Here is a 20,739-nt window from a genome sequence, read left to right on the forward strand (position 1 = left end):
AATCGATCTGAAGGAAAAGCTAATTTTCCCCTTTTCTAGTTATTTTAAAAAGCTCCTGGTTTTGGAAGCTGGGGGAGGGGAATCCAGGAGCTGAGCTCCTCCAACCTTTCATCTTCCAGAGGAGCCTGTTTAAATAGCAAATCATTGGTTTGTGTGGAAGACTTGAAAAAAGTAAGGCGGGTTGAGGTTGGCCCAGCTGCCACATGCCCACCCAACTGCTCTCACTCCACTCCAGAACTCAGGAGAAAGTAAATGTCTTATGTGGGTCAGGATAATGTACCATAGAATCACTAAGTTTGGAGAACACCTCTAAGGTCACCCAGTCCAATAGTGGCTGCCAAGCCCACCATTAACCATGTCCACAAGTGCCACAGCTCCATGTCTTTTAAATGCCGCCACAGATGGGGATGCCACCACTGCCCAGAGCAGATCAACAACGTCCATAGATAAAACCAAGGGCGTCGTGTACTGGTTACTGCCATAGGCAAAACAGGCTCCGCTTGGGGAAAATTAGTTGAACTTACTGCCAAATAGAAGATGAATGGTGAGAGGCAAAGACCGCCAAAAAAACCGCCAACTCCCCCTCCCCGCAAAAAACCGGAAAAAAGCCCCCCAAACCCCAAAATGCTTTCTCCCCGACTTTTTTTCTGTTGTCTTCAGTCCTTCACCACTAACTGCTGCCTCCTCCCTCCTTCAGGCCGGCCACGGCTCCTCCGACGGTTTCGGCGCCCTCAGCTGCCCAGGGGCGGCGGGAACCGGCGGTGCCCGGCACAGGGCAGCCTCTCCCTCACGGACACTCCCTCCCCTCAGAGACCCCCCCACCACAGGTTCCTCCCTTCAGCCCCCCTCACAGAGATTCTCTTCAAAGACCCCCTCACAGAGATCACCCCCCTACTGTTCCCTCAGATTCCCCTCAGAGACCCCCTCACAGTGACACTCCCCCAGCTCCCTCCCTTTAGAGGCCCCTCACTGAGACCCCCTCAAAGAGACCCCCCACAGCTCCCTCCCCTCAGAGAGGCCCCTCTCCTAGAGACCCCCTAATAGAGATTGCTTTTAAAGACCCCCTCACAGAGATCTGCCCACTGTTCCCTCCCCTCAGAGATTCTCCTCAGAGACCCCCTCACAGAGATTCCCCTCATAGAGACCCCCCCAGCTCCTTCCCCTCAGAGACCGCCTCAGAGGGACCCCCTCACAGAAATCCCCACACAGTTGATTCCCCTCAGAGACCCCCTCACAGAAATCCCCACACAGTTGATTCCCCTCAGAGACCCCTCCACGGCTCCCTCCCCACCACCCCCTGCCAGCACTGGGCACCGGCACTTGACACGGACAGGAGCCGAAAGAGTAAGTGAAGTTAACAAACTTCTGTGTTCTCCCTGCCCTGTGGGGAGGAGCCCTGGGTGTCTGTGAGCAGACTAACGCCCCCTTGTTTTTGGAAATGCTGCGGAACTCCGTGTTAATGCTAAATGCCACAGAAGTGCCTCCTGCCCTGGAAGTAAACACAGCCTTTCTGGGCTGCAGGGCACCAGCACTCCCTCTGTGGCAAACCAGGCTGGTCCTTAGGATCAGATATTACCGCAGTGGCCATGGTAGAGGAAATGGATGTGACTAAGGTAGAGGTGATGGTTTCCATCTGATTGTTTTCTTTCAAAGAAATTAGTGTAATGCAGAGAGAAATGTGCAGTTTATGAGAGCAAGCAAGTCAGTAATGTGCTGCTTGTGACTTTTGCAAGTTCACAAGATCATGAGCAATGGTGTATTTCCCACACCAAAGCTTACACTGAGCACGTGGCAGTGCAGGTATTCACTGCTCCCTGCCACAAAACTCACCTTCAGCATCCCAACAGGCCAGGTGTCAGCAGGATTAAACAAAACAAGCAGGTTCAGTGTCACCCTAGAGGTAGTAAATTCTAAAGTTACAGGTGTAAACCCTTCCTTTTTAAAGGACATTGCTTTATGTGTCAAATAACCCTTACTTGCAGTGTGATTCACAATCGAAAATCCTTGAGGGACTTGGACGTGGGCCCAGAGCAATTGGGAAGACAAATACTAGTGTGAGAGCAGTGTTGGAAGCAATTCTGGCATCACGACTCCCTGGAGCCTGCAAAACTCATGTAGATTTGACTTCTTCAGAGGAATTTGGTGTGATACCTTACAATTTGGCTGAGGCGGGCATTTTTCATACAAAATCAGGTAAGTTGCAGACATTGACAGCCAGTGGCATCACCCTGAACCTTACAGTGGTAAGTACCTGCTCACTTTTCCTTCTGTTCATTGCTCATGTACATTGAGCAGCAGCTTGAGAGCCTTTGGCTTTCTCCTGGAAGTCTTTTGAGGCATAGCTAGAAGAGCTATTGTACTGTCTAGGGAAGCTGGTTGTATCTCCAGCACTTTTACTGACTGCAATGTTCTTGGGAATAACTGTGAAGCAGTGGTGTATTCTAACACTCCACTCAATGCTATCACCTTTTCACCTTCTCCTGTGATTTATGTGAGATGGCAGAGTGAAACTGAGGTGAAACAACAGGGCACAGTGTGGGTACTGCAGAAAGGGATCTTCAGAGCCTGGCATCTACATCAAAGTGTATCAAACCTCGGTGCATTTCATAGGGAATGCAGCTGGGCCACAGCTCTGAGTGTGCCTTCAAGCTGTCCTTGCTGGGGCTGTGCCTGGGGGAAGGTTCCAGGAGAAAGGAACTGACTGCTGATGACTCTGAATGCATCCCCTGATGCCTTCCTTGGTGTTTAGTGTGCCCTGCTGTCATGCAGTGACAAATTGTACTGCAAGGTTGAATACCTGAGGGTTTTATTTTACAACAACAACAACAACAAAAATATGCGAGAGAACCAATAGCCAAAATACATTTTAATTTATTAAATTAAATCCAGTCCATTTGATAAAATACAAGCTTATTATATTACCAATTTGTTTAAACCTGGGTAATTTTTTTTAAGAAACACAGTCAAATAAGAGGAGATAATAGACAATTTCCTTTTTACTTTTTTCCCTTGCTGTTAATAAAGTCCAGGATTGAAATGAACTTAAACTGTTTGAACAAAATTGTTAAAAACATTATAAAGAGATTAAACAAGCAGATTGAATTCTTAGAAACATCTAACATGCAAAACTTCTTTCAGCACAGTTTGAATGCTTCAAAAGAATTTCCTGAAAAATGAATTTCCTGAAAAATTATTTTGGCAAGCACTGGGATTACTGCAGTTTCTCCAAGGATGAGTGTGGGACGAGCCATCCCTTGTCCCAGCCAAATGCAGCTTTCTGCAGGTGCTCCCTATTCCGGTGGTTGTGTTCAGTCCCACTATGGTGAACAGGGATGGCACCATTAAATTCTCACATAATGCAGTGAGAAGATGCTGTCTGCATGTATTGCAAGTGCAATTCACATGCCAACAGCTCAAAAATTGCTCTTATGGGAATTATCAGTAATGCATACTTTTTAGCAGAATCCCTGAAGTTCATTAAATTTGCCTTAGACTTCAGCTAGTAAGAAGGTTAAGAAAAAATCCTCCTGTGTAAAAGTTTTATTACAGGCGACTGTAATACATGTTTTATTACAGATGACTGAATATCTGATTACTGTTCAAGTCTGAGGATTTCTTTTTCCAAAATAATTAGTAAATCCATTAAACAAGCAGTAGACTAATTATGTTGCATAAGTTATCGAAATAGAAATTGTAAAGTCTCGATGAACAAAGGCTAAAAAAATGGTTTCTTAAAACACATGTACCTCAGCAAAAGTTAAATGTGCAGCAGTCTAAAAAAATCAGCTTCAGAACAATGACACTTGAAACGGCCTATCTTAAAAATGACAGATGGCTTACATTCTACATTACATTTCTCTTTAAGAAGAATATCTAAGTAACATTCGCTTGTGGTTGTTCCTAGCATTAGCATTACCAATATACAGGCGATAATTTCGGAATTTCAAGGCAATATTTTCCACCTTGCATATGCAAAGAGTTAACATTTATTAAAAGTATAAGCATATCCTTTTCATTAAAGGATCACAAATTGCTTTAGGTAAAATCCATGTACAATATTTACAGTCACCCTAACAGCTATACAAGTTATGTAAGTATCTTAGATCTTCTGGAGAGTACTGGTGGGTGCCTGGCTGTATCCATGCACTCCTCTCCACACCAGACGGGTGCACTGCTGTCAGGGCTGTCTCCTGGAGTTCAGTCCTCTCTTGCTCCTGCATCAGCTCTCCAATTTTGGAACGATCCAGTTTCCCAGCCTTAAAGGCCCAAGACACTGCATGTGCCTGATTTATTTTAGAGTTCAATGACACTGGCTTCCTCCAGCTTCTAAAACAACTTTGGAAGTTCAGACCAGCCCCTTTGAAGCTGTGCTTTCTGGTGATGCCATTTGAGGTCTTACTCCCAAAACCCCCCAAGAAGCTCAGAAGTCAGCCAGACTACCCCCTGTCTTTCAGTGGCCTACTTAGAGGGTGTTGCTAAATAAAACTGGTTTGGGTTTTAATTATCCATCCTGCTTGCCACCGTTTTCCCTCCTACCTTGTGTATTTCTGAGTAGGGCTGTTGCCTGCAAGCCTGCCTTTGCCGCCCAAAGTCAATCTCCTAATGTGATGCCAGCTGGCATAGTAATGAACCTGCTCCTGTGAAAAACTAGGTCACTCCTTGCAGCATGTTCTGGCAATTCTGAACCAAGCGCTTTGCGGTTTGTTGTGTTAACAGAAAGTGTGTGTGCACATCATTAATCACTGGAGCTGCTTTTGATAACACCAAGTCTTTGATCTTAACACTCCTCATGAAAATTGCATAGTGGTACATCTTAACAGAAACTCCATGTTTAAGCTGCCTGGGTGTGAGGAGGGTCCAGGTTCACACGTTGAGGATCCGTGACGGCGCCTGGAAAACGGCAGAAGGGTTGGGGGAGAACCTGGTCTTCACCTCTGGGATCTAGTGGGATGAGGAAGGGAGAAAAGCACATTAGTGTGACACAGGATACAACTGTCGAGAGAGTTTGAGGGGCCTGGGGTGTTGTGAGCATCTATCTGCTCTCCCTGTAACCATTACCCAGGTGTTAGCCTGTGGCAGGGCATCAGTGAGATTGGTCTTACTGTACAGGGTGATTCAAGGGCAGGTGTGGGGCAAACACTCTACAAGCATCATAACAAAGTCACTGCTGGATGGGTGCTGGATTGAAGTGAGAAGAATTACAGTGGTGTGTGTCTGGTCCTTCAGATTTTGGAGAATGCCATCCAGGCGCCATCAAAATGTTCCATTGGGGCTGCAGTCCATGTCTGCTGTGAAGAGAGATGCAGACCTGGAGGCCCCAAAGGAGACAAACTGGTACTGGACATGCCAGGCGTTAAGCTGCAAGGACTTGGATAAGGATGTAAACTTCTCATGCCTGGAGGAAAGGCAGAGATAACAATGGTTGCTTTCTCTGATGTCTGTGGAATCAGAATGTCATGCAATATGTAGCCCCTGTAGCTGTAGTGAAGCATGAATGACACCTGGATGCTTCTGTCATCCCTAATGCTGAAAACTCAAAGGATTTTATATAGGACTGGTTGTAGATGTGCATCCAGCCCAGGACTCGGGGTGAATCAGGCCATAAAACATGAAAGGGTTGAAAGCTCTGCTGTGTATGCTGATGGCACCATCCAAGCAGAGAAAGAAGTGCAAAACTACAGGCAAATAGAGTACAGGGAAAGCTATTGATCTCTGGTTGATGTTGTTTCATTGTTCTGATTTTTCCATTCCTCTGGGGATGCATCTGACACACTAAGGAACAAGTGCGATGTCACAAACAACATATGCACAGTTCAGTGGCTGGGGAGAGCCAGCAGCCTGAGTCCTACATGGAGGCTGTCAGGACACACCAGAAAACTGATTCCCACATGTCTGGCAAAGCCAGGGGCTTCAGGTAAGAGGGAAAATCCTAATGGCCAGGTGTGAACTAGGGAGAACTGACTTCTCTTTGGACTGGTGGCTTCTTGGCACCATCTTCATTCCTGAGTACACCTTTGCCATGCTGTCTGTTAGAGACTGTGATGGTGTCCTGGGGCTCCAGGATGTGGGACCTTTGCTTGCATGGTTCAGAGAGCAGTGGCCTTGGTAGCATGTGTTTGTGTCTAAGATCCTAGTCTTTGCTTTCCCTTCCTCAAGAACTGGCATAGGGACCTTCAGGGATTTATCCAGGACCCCCTTCTTTGCATCCTGACAGAATGGAAAACACTGTATTTTGACTCCCTAGGGTCAGAATGCCAAATTAAATTAACAAGGGTCAAATACATGGTTAAAGGGTTAAATGCAAGGTGTATCCTCATCACCGCACCTCAGTAAACAGTCCGGACTATTCAGAGCAAGGAGGAAGTTTTGGTGAGGTTTGCAAATTCTGTTTTGCCTGAGGTCACTGTCCCACTTTCAGCAGAGCTGGCTATACCCATCATGAGCCTTGTTGCAGCAGTGTGCCAGCAATCCTCTGCGGAGGAGGCACTTGACTGTCTGCTGATTAAACACTTCTTCCTTGTCTCCTCCAAGGCAAAGATTTACTTTTCACATGTGGCCCTGGAGTAGCTGCTCTTACCTCTACTGGCACAGCACACTGTGGCTGGGGAGTTCAGCCCCAGCCCCAGCCCTAGCTCTGCATTCTGAGTCATTCAGTGCAGCCTGTGAACAATTCCTGTGGATGGCTGAGAGGCACTGTTCTCTTTAGTGGTCTAATGCAAAAAGCAGCTAAAACAGAGCCTTGTCAGTGTGCACTTCCCTTTCTTCTGGGGATGGGGAGTGTGGGGGGCCTTGTCAGGGAAAATGCTGAGCACAGAATGTTTCCTCATGGGATTTTCAACAGCACCTGTATTTCACAACAAGAAAATTAACTTTGCTGGTATAGAGAAACTCACGGAAAAAAACCCATAGAAACTCACAGGAAAATCCCAAGTAAGTCTGAGAGCTGTGCAGCTTGTGTGTTCATCACAGCCATGTCCTCCTTGGCATTCATAGTGGGGGCAGCTTCTGCCCACACCAGCAAGGGGGAATTTTGTGCTGTCTGGGCAGGTGCTGTTCCTTAGGCAGTGATCTGCAAAGATTCCCAGGCTAACACCTGTGCCCAGAGGCCAAATCTCACTCTGCAACCCTAGTGCTAGTCCCCACTGACTGCTGCAAGTCAGTGCAGGAGGTGTTAATGGCACCTTACATACAGGAAGGTGATGACACGCACCTTGTACATATGGCATCCAACTGAGGTAATCGTCAATCTTGAACTTCCTTCCAGTTTAAAATCTTTGTCTTTGGTTGAATTATGATCAGTTACAGTATGACACTGTCTAGCATGCCTTTTTGAAGGCAAGGGATGGCCACATTACCTAATGGGCAGTGACAAAACAGTTGTCCACGAGGATGTGGCTTTATCCTACATGCACCACAGTGATCAAATACGCAGAGTTCCTGATGTGCACTTTGGCATTATTCACATTGACTTTAGGATTTTTAAAAACTGCTAATTACCTTAAAGTCTGCCTTGTAGCTTGTCTCTTGAACAAAATGGTCTTCTGGGATAATGAAACCTTGCTTTGACTTTATAGGCTTGGATGGTTTTGCTCCAGTCCATGGGCGATACTCTTGTCTGAAATGAGATTGTCAAGACAGAAGAACTTGTAAAAGACAACATTATCACAGGGTACTTCTGCTCAGAGTGGCTGCAAAGCCAGAAGGCAAGGTGGGATGCAATCAGCTTGCAAGGCTGACCTTCTGTGATGCAAACCAAGAATAAAAGAACTGAGCCTAGCAGCCTGTTTATCTCAGAAAGTCCAGACTGAAAGATGGAACAGGGCACAGACTGGGCTAACTGGATTCTCTGACTTAACTTTTTTTCCTACAAAATGTGCTCTTTCCTGGAGGTCATTGATGCTTCCCTCCTGGATAAGAAGTCAGGGTTCCTTTTTGCATGCTAGCCTACAGACCACTTAGAAGGTAAAACACTGTCTGGCACGTTGGCCACTTACATTTTAAGACACCTTGGTCTGATGTGTGGCCCTCACATATGCCAAGAGCCTGCTGATGTTCCCATACTTGGCTGTGGCTCTCTCAGCAGCAGGAGTGTTTGCCAGTGTGTGCTGTGCTGCACAGCTGTGGCAGCTCAGTCTGAAATGCATCCAAAGGGAGACACCGTCTCAGCTGGCAGATGCTTACGCTGATGATTTTCCTTCAGATAGGGGGAAGTGCTTTAAATCTGCATGAGGATGTCTGAGAAGGCATTGCTGCTCCAAGAATAAGTCAGCCAAGGGTCATCTGAGAAATGCACAGAGACTGCACTGAGAAAGGGGCAGCACCTTTCGAGAGCACCAAAGAACAGCATTGCAGGGTCTGCTAAGTTCAGCTGCCAGCTCCCTCCTGCAGCTTTCCCTCTGCTTCTCTGCACCCCTTGACACAAACAGGCCTCACTAGTGCCCTTGCCATCAGGACTTTCTGGATGCTGCAGTAGCAGCCAGCTGAGCTGTCTTGCTACTCAGAGGAAGACAGAAGTCTGCTCTGTTTGTGTGTGTGTCTGGCAATGAATTCAGGCAGCTTCTGTAGCAAAAGGAGAGGTGACTAACTGAGATGTGACAATCTTATTTTCATACCCTGGCATGGTTCAATAACTGCATTTTACTATCTCCTTATATACAGGATCAAGGGGTAAGACTGAGTCTTGTTTTAATGTGTCAAGCTTATCTTTGATCACAGCCTTTCTGAGCTTCATTTTCCCAAGCACGCTATTTGCTATATTTATAACAGCTGCAAATTCCTCTTTTAAATCTGTAACTCAAAATGCATAAGTGTGGAGTGTTATTTTAGAATGCATAGTTTGGACTTGATCCTTTCAGTATATTATGGATAATGTCCTATGGAAGAACTTCCTGCTGTTGGAAAGCAAAGTCAGGCCACTGTCAGGGCTGTCTATGTTGCATTGCAAATCTTATTTATAATCAGTTTGTTCTTGCTGTCCTGAGCTGCCACCTTCTGCCTTCTCTGCACCACACTGATTGGGCCTGCTCAGGCAGCAGGTGAGGGCCCACACAGCATCCCTTGTGCTGGTAGTGGTGTTCCTGCTCCCCTCCTGTAACACCTCAGGATAAGGCAGCACTTTGGAAGAAAGGTGATTTTGGCCAAGCAATGCCCCAAGAACTGGCAATCCAAAGGTTGGATGGTGCCAACCTTTCAGCAGGATATCCCAGATGTGAATGAAAGCAGAGTTAAATCTGACCTCTGTCCTGCTGCACAGCCAGAGAGAGGACATGACTATTGGCCAAAACACCAGCAAAATGGTACAAAACCATCAGTTACATCCCCACAGTTTCTAGGAACTGGAACCTGCTGCTCCACATAAAGCCCGATTTCCTCAAGAATGCTGGTGGCATTGATTCCTAACCATTCATCCTTGTGCTGACTGGTCTCCCTGCTGCAATGGAGTGTGTCTCCAGCTTTCAATGAATGACTGTGCTGCCTGCCTGTGCAGCCAACTCTGTCTCAATGCTTTATAGCAGATCATTTGCTGATTTGGCAGGCCCCCAAGCAGAGTCCTTTTGGATCACAAGACCCTCGTTTTGGCTGGAAGTCAAACCATTCTCCTCTCAGCCTGGATAGTCAAAACTATTTTGGAGGCACCTACATCCACTGAGTAAATGCTCCCCACAGAATCAGAAACATAAGGGCAGATACAGTCATGGCCCACACCACAGCAGCATTTCTGGTTTGGACCTGGGATTTTGCTCTGGGGGAGCCCAGAACTCTGAGCCAAAAGTAAAGGGCAGAGCAAAACAGAGACAACTTAGCTTGACTCCTTTTGGGAGCTGAGATACTTAACACAAGAAAGGAATATTATAATCTTTGGTCAAGAAAGTGCAGCTAACTAAATCTGCTCTTGCTTCTAAGCTTGCAGGACACGTGTTCCCATCTCCAGCTGCATAGCCACAAGTCAGAAAGAACAAGAGCTCAAATATCAATCTGGTGACTTGATTACAAATCAGTCTTGGAGTCATCAATGGAGTCAATCAAAGCCTGGGGAAGAGGAATGACCTGTTTTTAATGTTACTTAGTTTAAGATGTCAAGTGACAAGATTAGTAACTGTCTTACCCTTTGTACCCTGTGTAGTGTGACATCCAGCTGTTGCTGGGCATGAGTATGTAAGACTGTTGCTGCTGGAGACAGTGATCTTCATCCTTCCTGCTGCACCCCTCTCTTCCTCCCCTTGTGCCTAGACAGCAGCAGTTGTCAGGTTACTTTGGGACTGCAAGGACCTGCAGTGGAGGGAAAGTAGCCTCCAGGCCCAGAACTCAGAGACTAGGCTCCCTTGAGGTTCTGTTTTGTCCTCCACTCTTGCAACCTAGAGGTGAGAATTTTGATCTCCATAAATAGAAATTACCTGGTGGTACCTGAAGTACTAAACCATTGGGTTTGTGAAAGAGAAAGACCTCCTGAGTAGCACACAGGTTTTAAAACAGTAGTGATCAAAAGGGAAGGGCTGGTTTTTATGTACTGATGTTTCTTTACCTCTAACTCACTCTAGGAATAATTAAGAGGCAGCTTTTTTCAAGTGGGTTGCCTCAGTTCTTTGATCATATAAATCACTGCTTTTTCAATTGTTTCTTTGCTCTTTCTCAAAATCAGTTAATAGAGCTCAAGAAAAGGCATTTCTTTTGTAACATGTGGGGATGTGTCTGCAGGGGAAGGTCTGAATCAGTGCAGTGTGGAGAGGGAGGCTTGTGGCCTGCTGGGACAGTTTAACCCCTGTGGTGGTGAGAGATGGAGCAAGTGGGAGTACAAATAATGTATAGGCTAGAAACAAACAAAAACCAGCACTGGACTGGTAATTACCAGGGTGTTGTGATGAAGCCTAGCATTGATGAGAGCTGTTTCACTGAGCTGCTGTTTATGTGCCACCTCCCCCCTGGGTGAGCAGAACTGCCTGTACCAGGCTGTCAGACAGCTGAGACAGGGGGCCAGGCAGGAGAGTTGGCCCCACCATCATTCATCAGCATGGCCTTGCAGACTTCAGGGCATGATTTGGGAATGATGCATTTGGGATTGGTACTTCTCTTCTTTCCAATCACAGAGTCTGCTGCTGCTGCAGCTTGAGCTGCTGGATGCTGTGAGCTACACAATGACCAGCCTATGTGCTGCCTCCAGCTCTTTCCCCATTTTGTGTGCTCTACTAATGTTTTCTGCTTTGCAGAGAAAGCTGTCTGCAAAATCCTTTTTATTTCACTGACCTAGTGAAAATCTAGCCTAGAAAGCTTTTTAATTTCTCCAAGGTGGAGGGCACTTCTGTTAGGCATAGGGAGGCAGACAGTGGGAATCCCAACAGTGCTGTTTGCAGTGCTGAGGTGCTGTTTCCATACAGATTTATCCTCAGCATTGATAGTCATGGAGCACCAATGCCAGAACAGTTGTCATTTTAGTACCTCATCTTTATGTCACAGTTTGCTTCCCATGATTAATTATCAGTGGTGGTTCTGAGCCACTGCATAACATTTCTTATTAAAGAGCTGGAGAAAAAGGCTCATTCTGTACAGCTGACCATAACTCAGAGCTATGCTGCCTGACCTAGTCTGTGTTCATTCTTCTCCCCTCTTCCTTCTCATACCCTGCACACCAGTGACAATTAAATAGCATCATGAACATTCTTCCAAATTTCCTTTTAGAAGGAAACTTGTGTGCACAGCTTGGGGTGTCTGTTATTTTCGTTTGAAAGTACAAACTACTCTAGATGTCCTCTGGGGAAGTCAGACTGGTGTGGGAGAGGTTTTGGCCAAAGGTGTAGGGTGTGGAATGTCTCCCTGTTTGCAACACAGCCCTTCACAAACTACTGTCAGGGCTATTCATCTGGTTTGCCCAGGCAGAGCTGGGTGGCCAGCAGTGCTCTCCCAATGGACAGGCTAAGTGTAGGCAAAGACCTCCACAGGTCAGGGAGGGTGCTATGATGTCTCCTGGCAAATGGAGGATTGCAGATGTTACAAGTCCTGGTCACAGTGAGAGCTCTGCATGACAAAGTCAGGAGCCCTCCTGGATAATGGAGCCATTGAACTGCTTCTCCTCTGAGCTGTGTCAGACACTGGTGGGGTGCCCTTCCAGCCCTCAGACACAGAGGCAGATTGTGCCCATCCTCCTACCCAGCTAAAGAGCCCAGCATGAGGACAGAAACAGGGGAAAGGCTGAAGGAGGGGGAAAACAGAGGGGTAGAGAAAAGACATAGCAGAAAGACAGACCAGCACACAGGAATTACAGAGGAGGAAAGCAGAAGCGACTTGGATATTTCCTGTCTCAACTCTCACCTCCAGTAAGGTCAGGCAGTACCTGGAGCTGCCATAAGTCACAAGAAGGAAGCAACAGCAACAAAATACTTGAATGAAAGTACAAGACAAAAACCCTAAGACTCAAACTGTTATCTTAGGGTGAGTTTTAGGGAGTTGCTTTGCTCACAGGCCGATGCCCAAGGAAGGAGCACTTACATTGGTGTGACAGGACAGGCAGCTACTTCTCTTTTATCAGATCTATGTGACTGGGGGTCTGTGGGTAGGTCTGAGGGTCCTGACTTCTGCCACTCACCCATTTTCCATTCTTTCACTCAAACATAAATCCAAAGGGACTTTAAGTGGAGGAAATTCTTCCTACTTTAAGGAACGTCTTTGAATCCCACATTTCAGTTCTACAGCATAGTTTGCACAACAGGCACCCTCTCTATTCCCAGCCCCACTGTGTCTCTCCTCACACACCTCTGTGCTCCTCCAAGCCCTCTCAGCCCTCTCTCCTCCAGCCAGGCTATGCAGTGCACAGTGGCACTCTCTGGATCCATCCCAATGTCTGCACCAAGCAAGCTTACTTCTTAAATAGCATAAAAATCAGGGGCTTGAGTATTAATTTCCCCAAGCAGTGAGATACTTAAGAATGTAAAGATAACTGTAAGCCTTGATTATAAAAGATTTACTGCTATTATTAAGGATAAGCATGCCTTTAAAGATCTTGCTGGATCAAGGATGGAATTCCTCATACACAGTACTATTAACCCTGCAGGCTCAGGTGCATACCCTGATCCCATACATTGCTGAACACAAGCTCAGGTATTTTCGCTGTTTTCTACACAGCAAAATAAGAAGATGCTTTTCAAAGTGAAGGAGTCACCACAGTTCACTTTGCTTTTCTACACAAGCACTATTTGAAGGCAGATGAATGTTCAGGTAGCCAAGTAACACACTATGAGTGCATCCATAGTTATGGGGAAAAGCCTTCACTCTATGGTATCCCTCCTGGTCAGGGATGTCTGCTTCATGGTCATGGAATGGCATGTGCCAAGTATTTGTACAAGAAGGTGGGAATTCAGTTTGCTGAGTATCTTCCACTTGCTATCCCCAAAAATCATGAGCAATGGCACAACAGACGCCTTTCCTCTTAATTATTCCAGCTCTTCATGAGGTTTCTTTTCATCAGAACAACATGGCTCTCTCTGGGTGAACAGGAAACCCTCCTGATCTCAAGGCCCTAGTCTGGTTTTATTCACTGCTGTGCTTCCCAAGTGCAAACAAGTGGGGTGCTCGACTCTCACACCTGCTCAAAATACCTGTCATGGAAATCCCAACTGCAGAGACTGGGCTCTGCTCAGGGCCTGCATTGTATGCGTGTGCAGAAATTTGCAGTCATCTCCCAGTTCCCCAAGAGCCAACACAAGTAAAGATGATGTGTGGGGGGAAAACAGGTAAAACAACTTCTTACAACTCTGGTGCAACATTTTCACTTACACACCTGAAGGGTTTTCCAAAAGCTGGCAGGTTACTGAAGAGAAAACTGATGTCTGTAGTGATTTATAGCGTAGCTGAGCCTTGAACAGGGTTCTCCTCCCAGCAGTACTGGCCCTTACAGAGAGGCTGTGCCTTCTAACAAGGTAAGAAGATGACATTCAGAGAAGAGCTAGGTGGGGACACCTGCTGACAGCACCAGCTTCTCTCATCCTCTGTTAAAGGAGCTAAGTAAAGCACTTCTCTATTTCTAGACTGTCTGCTAAATGCAATCAAGACCTAGTAGTACAATTAATTGTGTGCAAAGCCAAAATTACACAGCACCTGCAATTTACTGCTGAAGGGAGAAGTCACTTCCGTGATGCCAAAGGACAAACCCTTGGGAAGGTGCAGAGAGGCCACTCAGCACTTTCTTCTGCCTCCTCCAGCATCAGTAAGGTGTAATCTACTGCAACCCTCTGCAGCAGTCCCCAGGATCTTTTCACAGTTGGAGCACATCCCATTTTAGGCTTTCAAGTGCAGCTTGTATTGATTTGCCTTAACCTGTGTGCCTGAGCTCCCACAATGCAGCCCCATTGGGTTTGACTTAATTTAGACCCTGCAAAAATCCAGCCAAAATTCAGGAACTGGAGGGAGAGAGAAGCTGCCCAAAGATCTAGGGACACAAAGCTATAGGGCAGGGACGTCGTAAGGCAGTTTGTAGGGCAGGCAGTTGTGCTGTCCTTCCACCTTTTATTCAGTTATTATTTCAAAATACAAAAAATCTTCACTTCCTCAGCAGTACAGGTTTGCTCCAATACCCCCTCCACCTTCATTTTTACTCTGGCCATAGACAGATTCCTTCAGTCTCAATAACTGATCCTCGGGGTTTATTTTGTTCTGGGAAATGCCAGGTCATGCTGACCAGCTTCACTATGTACAGACAGATTTGGGTGCAGCTGTGTTTCCTTCTGAGCTTAGCAGAATGCAGAATGAAGTCTCACAGGAGCATTGCACTGATACACAAAAGCACATCAAATGGTGCTGAATGTTACAGGAGACTCAACTACACTTGAATGCTTCCCAGAAACAAACACAATAGCCTGCCAGTCAAAATTCCTGAATTAAAAAAACCCAAACTACAAAACCTAAAGAAATCCCAACACCTTACAGGGTGAAGCAAGAAAGCCACTATTGCTATAAAAAGCATGGAGTGGACCAGGTATCAATGCCAACTCTTCTGCATTGTCTTGTTGAAGACAAACTTTATTTGTCTTTCCCACTAAGCAAGCCCAGGCAGCTGCTAAGACCTGGCACAGTCACAAAGTACAGGTGGAGGCTACTGACCAGCAGTGCCCACACTGCAGGAGCCAATCCTCCAGGAAGAGTCTCACAGTGCGTGCCTGACCCAGCTGTGCACAGAACTTGCTGAAGCACCTGGAGCACAAAAGAGTCAAGTGACCCATTTCTTGGGAGAGTGGACACAGCTCCCCATGCAGACAAGCCAGTCCTCAGGGCTGCCCCACCTCCTCACTGGGCTGACCCACAGGGAGGGCTGATACTCCTGTAAGCAGAAAAGAGGGAATCTCCCTAATGTTCTCTCTAGCAAGGCAGTGAGACTGTCTTACAAGAAACATGTGTTCTCATACCTTTGCTTCTCTCTGCCATCTGCTGCAGTGGTCCCTGCCTGCATGTCTCTGAAGGACATTCTCCCTTTTTCCAACTTCCCCAAAAACATCATGGGGTTCACTAACCTCCTCCTCAGGACACAATGGGCCTTAGTAAGAGAAACCCCCTTGCTCTGCCTCTACCACAGGTGATCTGCCTTCCCTGCTATCCTTGCACTTCTAGGGAGTAGAGTCTACAAGAAGACTGGAGGTCCCTGTTGCCAGAGCACAGTGGGGCTGTGCATGACCAAGGGACAGTTTAATAAACAAGGAGGGTGTTTATGGACTTTGATACAGAGGAAGATGAAGAATATCAATCCTTAATGGTGTTGATCAGCTACTACCTGAATATTGGACAAATGCTTGCAGACTGCAGTGCTGCCTCTGGAAAATAAGGTAAGAGGAGAGGAGTGAACTGTAGTGGTTTTCATGGAAATGTCCTTGTGGGTTGTGAGTGCTCAGCTTACCAAAGGTGGGTGTGCTGTGATCAGCCCTTCCCTGCTTCAGACTGCAGGAGTGCCATCACTGAAGCTACCAAATACAAACACAGTACCCCAAGCACAACTAATGAGTGAAACTCTGCCAAGTACATGCTCAGTCTTAAAAAAAACCCAAACAACTAAATGAAAATATATTCTTGGAGCCTGTGAAGCTATTGTGAACTTTTCTCCTGCTGCTTGTTGTGAAGCCTGCATGCTCAGTGGTGCAGTGACTGAAATGTGATGTTGTACCAGGTGACAATCTAAAGAACTATGGGAATTGCTGGAATAAGGCAAAAGTGGTTGGACTTACATAGCTCTGTCCGCATCAGTTGTTTACTGTGCCTTCAGAAAGCTTAAAGGTTTTATATGGGAGCTTTCTTCTGGTGTGGCTGCCCTGGCTTGTGCCTCCATCCTTGCCATTAACTGCTCCTGTGAGTTGTTACTCAACTACCTTGAAGACTTACTTTTTGTAAAATTTGTTTTCGTTTGCATGTTGGTATGTTGCCCCAACCCGTACTTTGTCCTGTGATCTGTCAACTTCTTGTTCTTTGATGACAGTAGTTGAGAGCCTTGTGTAAGAACAGACAAGTCAGAGGGAAGGAAGGTGAGAGAAGTGACTCTGAGCACTTGACCAGCAATAGGAAAGCTGTGGCTCCAATGCAGGCTGATGCAGCCTTCCCCTCAAGTCAGGCTGAAAAAGGCAGGGGAGGCTTCAACAACGAGGTGGAGATGGATCTGTTTCTGAAAGATGAATCTTGCTAGTCTTCTTCTACACAGGTTTCTCTGAAGTAATTCCCTGCTGGTTTGAAATTTAAAATGCTTTACCTCAAAACCAATAATTACTCTGTGATTGTCCTGTGAGATGTGGCAAAGGAGAAAACAGCACATAAATTCAAGCACTGCAGTTATCCTTTCAGAGTCTGCATGTTAACTGCACATAGCTGCCTGTGCAGGAGGAGTGGGATAAGCAATGCTGCTGAGCAGGCTGGTAATCCTCCCTGAGGCACCCAGTTTGTCTTAAAAGCACTGTGATAAATAATCTAATGAATTGTAGTGATGAAGAGAAATTTCTCCTAGGTAGATAATAATATGCAATAAGTGCCTAAACACTTGTGAATCAGTTAGAATAAAAATAATTACTCTATTAGTATACCTCATAGGCATAATAAAACCTGCCAAACATCATTACTAGGGAGCATGTGGTAACAACATGAAACTGATACAATATTCAACAGCAGCACTGTAGGAGCTGAAATCCCTCTCCTTCCATGGAGGATGTCAGTAAGAACAGAAGTTGGGTTTAGGTGCATTCCACCTGACTGCTTGTTCCCAAAAATAATTATTTGTAATCTTTCATAGTGTTTAGAGGGAAAGGAAGACACCAATTAGATAAATCACTTAATTTCTAAAGGCTCTGAGACAACTGGTTTATGACATTTTTTTCCATTGCCTATTAGATGACATAGGGGCTATATCCTGCAAAATGCCTTCTTGTCTGACTAATCTTTTAAGGCTGTAATTTGGCTCGCCTTGAATGTCGCATTCCAGGAGTTTTAAAGGGAAAACGATGATGGCACTAAGGGATGCGGCTCTTGGGCACGGACGGGACTCGGGTAGCTCTGGCTGTCGGAGGTGCCGTGTCTCCCGACAGCGGGTGGGTAAAGCGCTGCTGCGCCAGGGATGGCATCATGGATCCCACTCCGGCTTGCTCTCTCCTCTCCCTGAGCGCGGGGCGGGCAGCGGCGCGCACTGAGGCCGGCTCCGCTGCCCCGACACGCACAGGGGCCGCCGGAGCCAGGCACCCGCCCGGGGCATAAGAGACGCTTTTAAGGACTGCATTTCTAAAAGCAAAGGCGGCTTCGGCGAGAGGCTAAACCCGCCGGCGAGCCGGCAGCCCCCGTACCCCTCCCCTCGGTGGCGGCTCCCCCACGCCGCGGCCGTCCGCCGGCATCCCCGCCCCGCGCTGCGGAGGAGCGTCCCCCGCCCGCGGTACGAGCAACCCCGGCTCGGGGCGGAGCGGGGGACTGGCCGGGCCCGGTTACCTGTAGGAGGTGGTGTGGACGCCATCCACCTGCGAGCGCGGCCGGAGCTGCTCGGGGCCGTCGACCGCGGATCTCCCGCCGCCGCCGGGCAGGGCGCAGGCGGCGCGTCCCGGGGCGGGCTGGGGGGCGGCCCCGTCCCTCCCGCCGCCGCCGCCGCTACTGGCGCTGACCCAGGGGAAGTCGTCCCTCCTCGGGAGGGGCCACGCTCTGAAGTCCCGCCGGTACTGGGTCTCCGCTGCGAAGGGCTCTTCGGCGGCGGCCGCCCGGCTCTTCCTGCGGCCGCTCGGCTTCCCGGCGGTGGGGTCCCGAGGGCGGCGCACCGGGGCGGGCGGACGAGCGCTGCCCCGCGGAGGGGGCCCGCCGCGCTGGGGCGGCCCGTCCTCCTGCTCCTCGATGTCCGAGTAGTTGTGGATGGTGAGCGGTACGGAGAGGTCGGACTTGTCCAGCTGGCTCCAGAAGCGGGCCAAGCAGCACACCCGGCTGATGCAGGGCCAGGCCATGGCCGCGGCCGCAGCCCCCGCCTCGCCCGTAGCGGCGCCCGCGGCTCCGGCGCCCGCAGCCGGCCGCGCTCCCGGCTTCAGCCCTCATCGGCGGCAGCCCCTCCTCCCGCCGCCCCCTTCCCCGGTAACGACACCCCCTCGCCGGGATTACGGCCCGCACACGTGACCCGGCTGCCGGCGGGAGCCCCGTGCAGCTGCGGGGGCTGGCGGCGGTGCAGAGCGTGGGGAGCGCGGCCGGGACCGGACTTCGCCGGGCTGTGTCCCCCGTCTGCCTCCCGGTGGGGGGACTGGCTCTGCCCGTGTTTCTTCGGGTCCCGGTGTCTGTCGGTGCTTTAGGAGCCGCTCTGTGCCCGGGAGATCCGTAGCGCGTCCAGTGACGGCACCGGCCAGGCGAGGAACGCTGCTCCGCGCTAGCTGGGTGGTACTGCTCATTTGTACCTTCGAGGCAGCCGTAAACACTTAGGATTAGAGAAAGCGTTTGTATGCAAAACCTGGCGCTTATAAAATAAGTCATCTTGGTGAGAAACAGCAGCATTGCGATGATGGTTTCCAAGAGCTTCGTACCTCTCATAATCCCCCTCCATTTACATTAAGAGTTTAACCAATTCACTTTTAAAATACTAACTATTGACCAAAATCCAAGCGTCTGTTATATATCTCAATATAGGACCTACATCCTTTACAGTTTGCTGGAGACTGCAAATTACAGCTTTCCGTTTACACATTCAGGTTCAAAACCAAACAGCCCTGGCACAAACCATTGAAACTGACAGAATTACATTAGGAATGAAGTCAGGCTTTTGAAATTTGACATTTTATGGCCGGTAGCCACTTATTACATAATGCTCCTCCACAATTCCCCATTCAGTGGGTCATTACCAAAGCTGAATCTCCCAAAGGGTCCCCAAACTGTGAAATGCAATGCTGTAAAAGTGAAGAATGCAGATAAACTGATATGCCACCTATTGGAAAATCTATTAAAAGGCTAACAGGACAGGCATTTCATTTCAGAATATAATAATCCAATTACAGGTGGTTATCTGATAAACAAGGGGTAATAACTTTCCATTGAAAAGAGGACAGGTTTAGATTAAATAAACTTTTCCTAATGAAGGTGATGAGGAACAGATTGCCCAGAGAAGCTGTGGATTCTCCATCCCTGGAAGTGTCTAAGGCCAGGCTGGATGGGCTTGGAGCAACCTGGGATCGTGGAAGGTGTCCCTGACCATGGCAGTAGGGTAGAACGAGATTATCTTTAAGGTCCCTTCCAACCCAACCCACACCATTCTGTGAAGCTCTATTAAGAAATTAATTATGCAATGGAACTTGAGAAGGTAAGATTTATTGCTTTGTTTCAGCTAAGTAGTTTCTATCTTAGTGTATTAGCATCTCACTTCAGTCCAGATTTACACCTGCTCCTGGGGTGAAGGGGGACTAGAAATGTGCATATGGACTGGGGCAGAACCTCTCCTTGAGTGTTTGGCCTCTCTCTGAAACACAATCATGGGAAAAAAATAAATTCCTTTGCAGATGTTCTTGTTGTCCTAAATATCTGATTTAGCACTTGCCCGTGCTGCTACCAGTTTTGATTTTACCATCCCCCCTCCTCACGTCAGCTGGGGCAAAGTGACTCAGAAATGTCAGGTAAAAACATTTTCATCCCAACACAGAACTCTTGTCCAATACTATGCGGGCTATTGGATATTGTGTTTCATTTGCTGTCTGAAAACTCCACAAATGTAATTCTATTTTTAGGAATATCCAGGGACACATTTATTAATTTTCTCCTGCTCTTGGTTTTCTGAAACTGCTCTATTCTATGTTGTAATTTTTAAAAATAAATCATATCTGATAAAAAGAAACAGACTTTACAGCCATGGGAGAAAAGAGAACATCTGCTTTATCATGTTATCACTGGCACAGTACAAATGATGCTCTGATCCTTGTTCCTAGGCCTGACTTAGCAAAATACATTGGCAAAGAAATCGGATGTCTCTGCTCATCCTGTGCCTGACGCTTCCTAGTACTGAGTTCAGCTGTGGCACTGCATGTCTCTGAGCCCACCTACAGCATCAGGGAGTGCTTTGAGCAGCTGCTCATCACAGCTTGTAGGATGAAATTGGCACAAAGGCTAACTCAGACAGGAAAACCAGAAGATGCTGGATGAGATTAAAAAGTTGTCTGCATTTAGAAGATTTGTCATGATTAAAAGCTTGGGAGGAGGAGGGGTGGAATACTGCAACACTAAGACAAAAGCCATCAAATCAGAAAGCAAAACAGCTTGCTGCCAGGAATGGGGGCTGAAAGC

At 47.5% G+C, this 20,739-nt stretch overlaps 1 protein-coding gene and 1 long non-coding RNA gene across 3 annotated transcripts; one reads left to right on the top strand and one right to left on the bottom strand.

Moving 5' to 3' along the window:
• The first annotated feature begins 9 nt into the window (after positions 1–9).
• Positions 10–17,645, top strand: LOC115483969 (uncharacterized). 2 transcript variants are annotated; one of them, XR_003944712.2, is made up of 3 exons: positions 10–1,344; positions 1,983–2,193; positions 5,778–7,491. It is a non-coding gene; the product is annotated as an uncharacterized LOC115483969 (long non-coding RNA). The 2 variants fall into 2 exon arrangements; XR_003944713.2 differs by lacking the exon at positions 5,778–7,491 and adding an exon at positions 15,557–17,645 and having other exon boundaries at positions 13–1,344.
• On the bottom strand, positions 2,846–18,464 carry MAP6D1 (MAP6 domain containing 1). The gene is made up of 4 exons (XM_050978084.1): positions 18,212–18,464; positions 17,932–18,178; positions 7,498–7,615; positions 2,846–4,941 (listed from the first exon to the last, which is right to left on the bottom strand). The coding sequence occupies exons 1-4, from the start codon at positions 18,429–18,431 to the stop codon at positions 4,864–4,866; spliced, it is 663 nt and encodes a 220-aa protein (XP_050834041.1). The 5' UTR covers positions 18,432–18,464; the 3' UTR covers positions 2,846–4,863.
• Between the last annotated feature and the right edge of the window lie 2,275 nt (positions 18,465–20,739).

Source organism: Serinus canaria, chromosome 9 (assembly GCF_022539315.1).
Source record: "Serinus canaria isolate serCan28SL12 chromosome 9, serCan2020, whole genome shotgun sequence".
NCBI lineage: Eukaryota > Metazoa > Chordata > Aves > Passeriformes > Fringillidae > Serinus > Serinus canaria.

Bases quoted from the DNA above. Each gene is read 5' to 3' on its own strand.
- MAP6D1 (XM_050978084.1), bottom strand. From the start codon at position 18,431: ATGGCCTGGCCCTGCATCAGCCGGGTGTGCTGCTTGGCCCGCTTCTGG. The intron at 18,179-18,211 runs GCCGCAGGAAGA...CCGCCGCCGAAG, and splicing joins CACCGCCGGGAAGCCGAGCG to AGCCCTTCGCAGCGGAGACC. The intron at 4,942-7,497 runs GTAATTAGCAGT...TCATCCCACTAG, and splicing joins GCTACAAGGCAGACTTTAAG to ATCCCAGAGGTGAAGACCAG.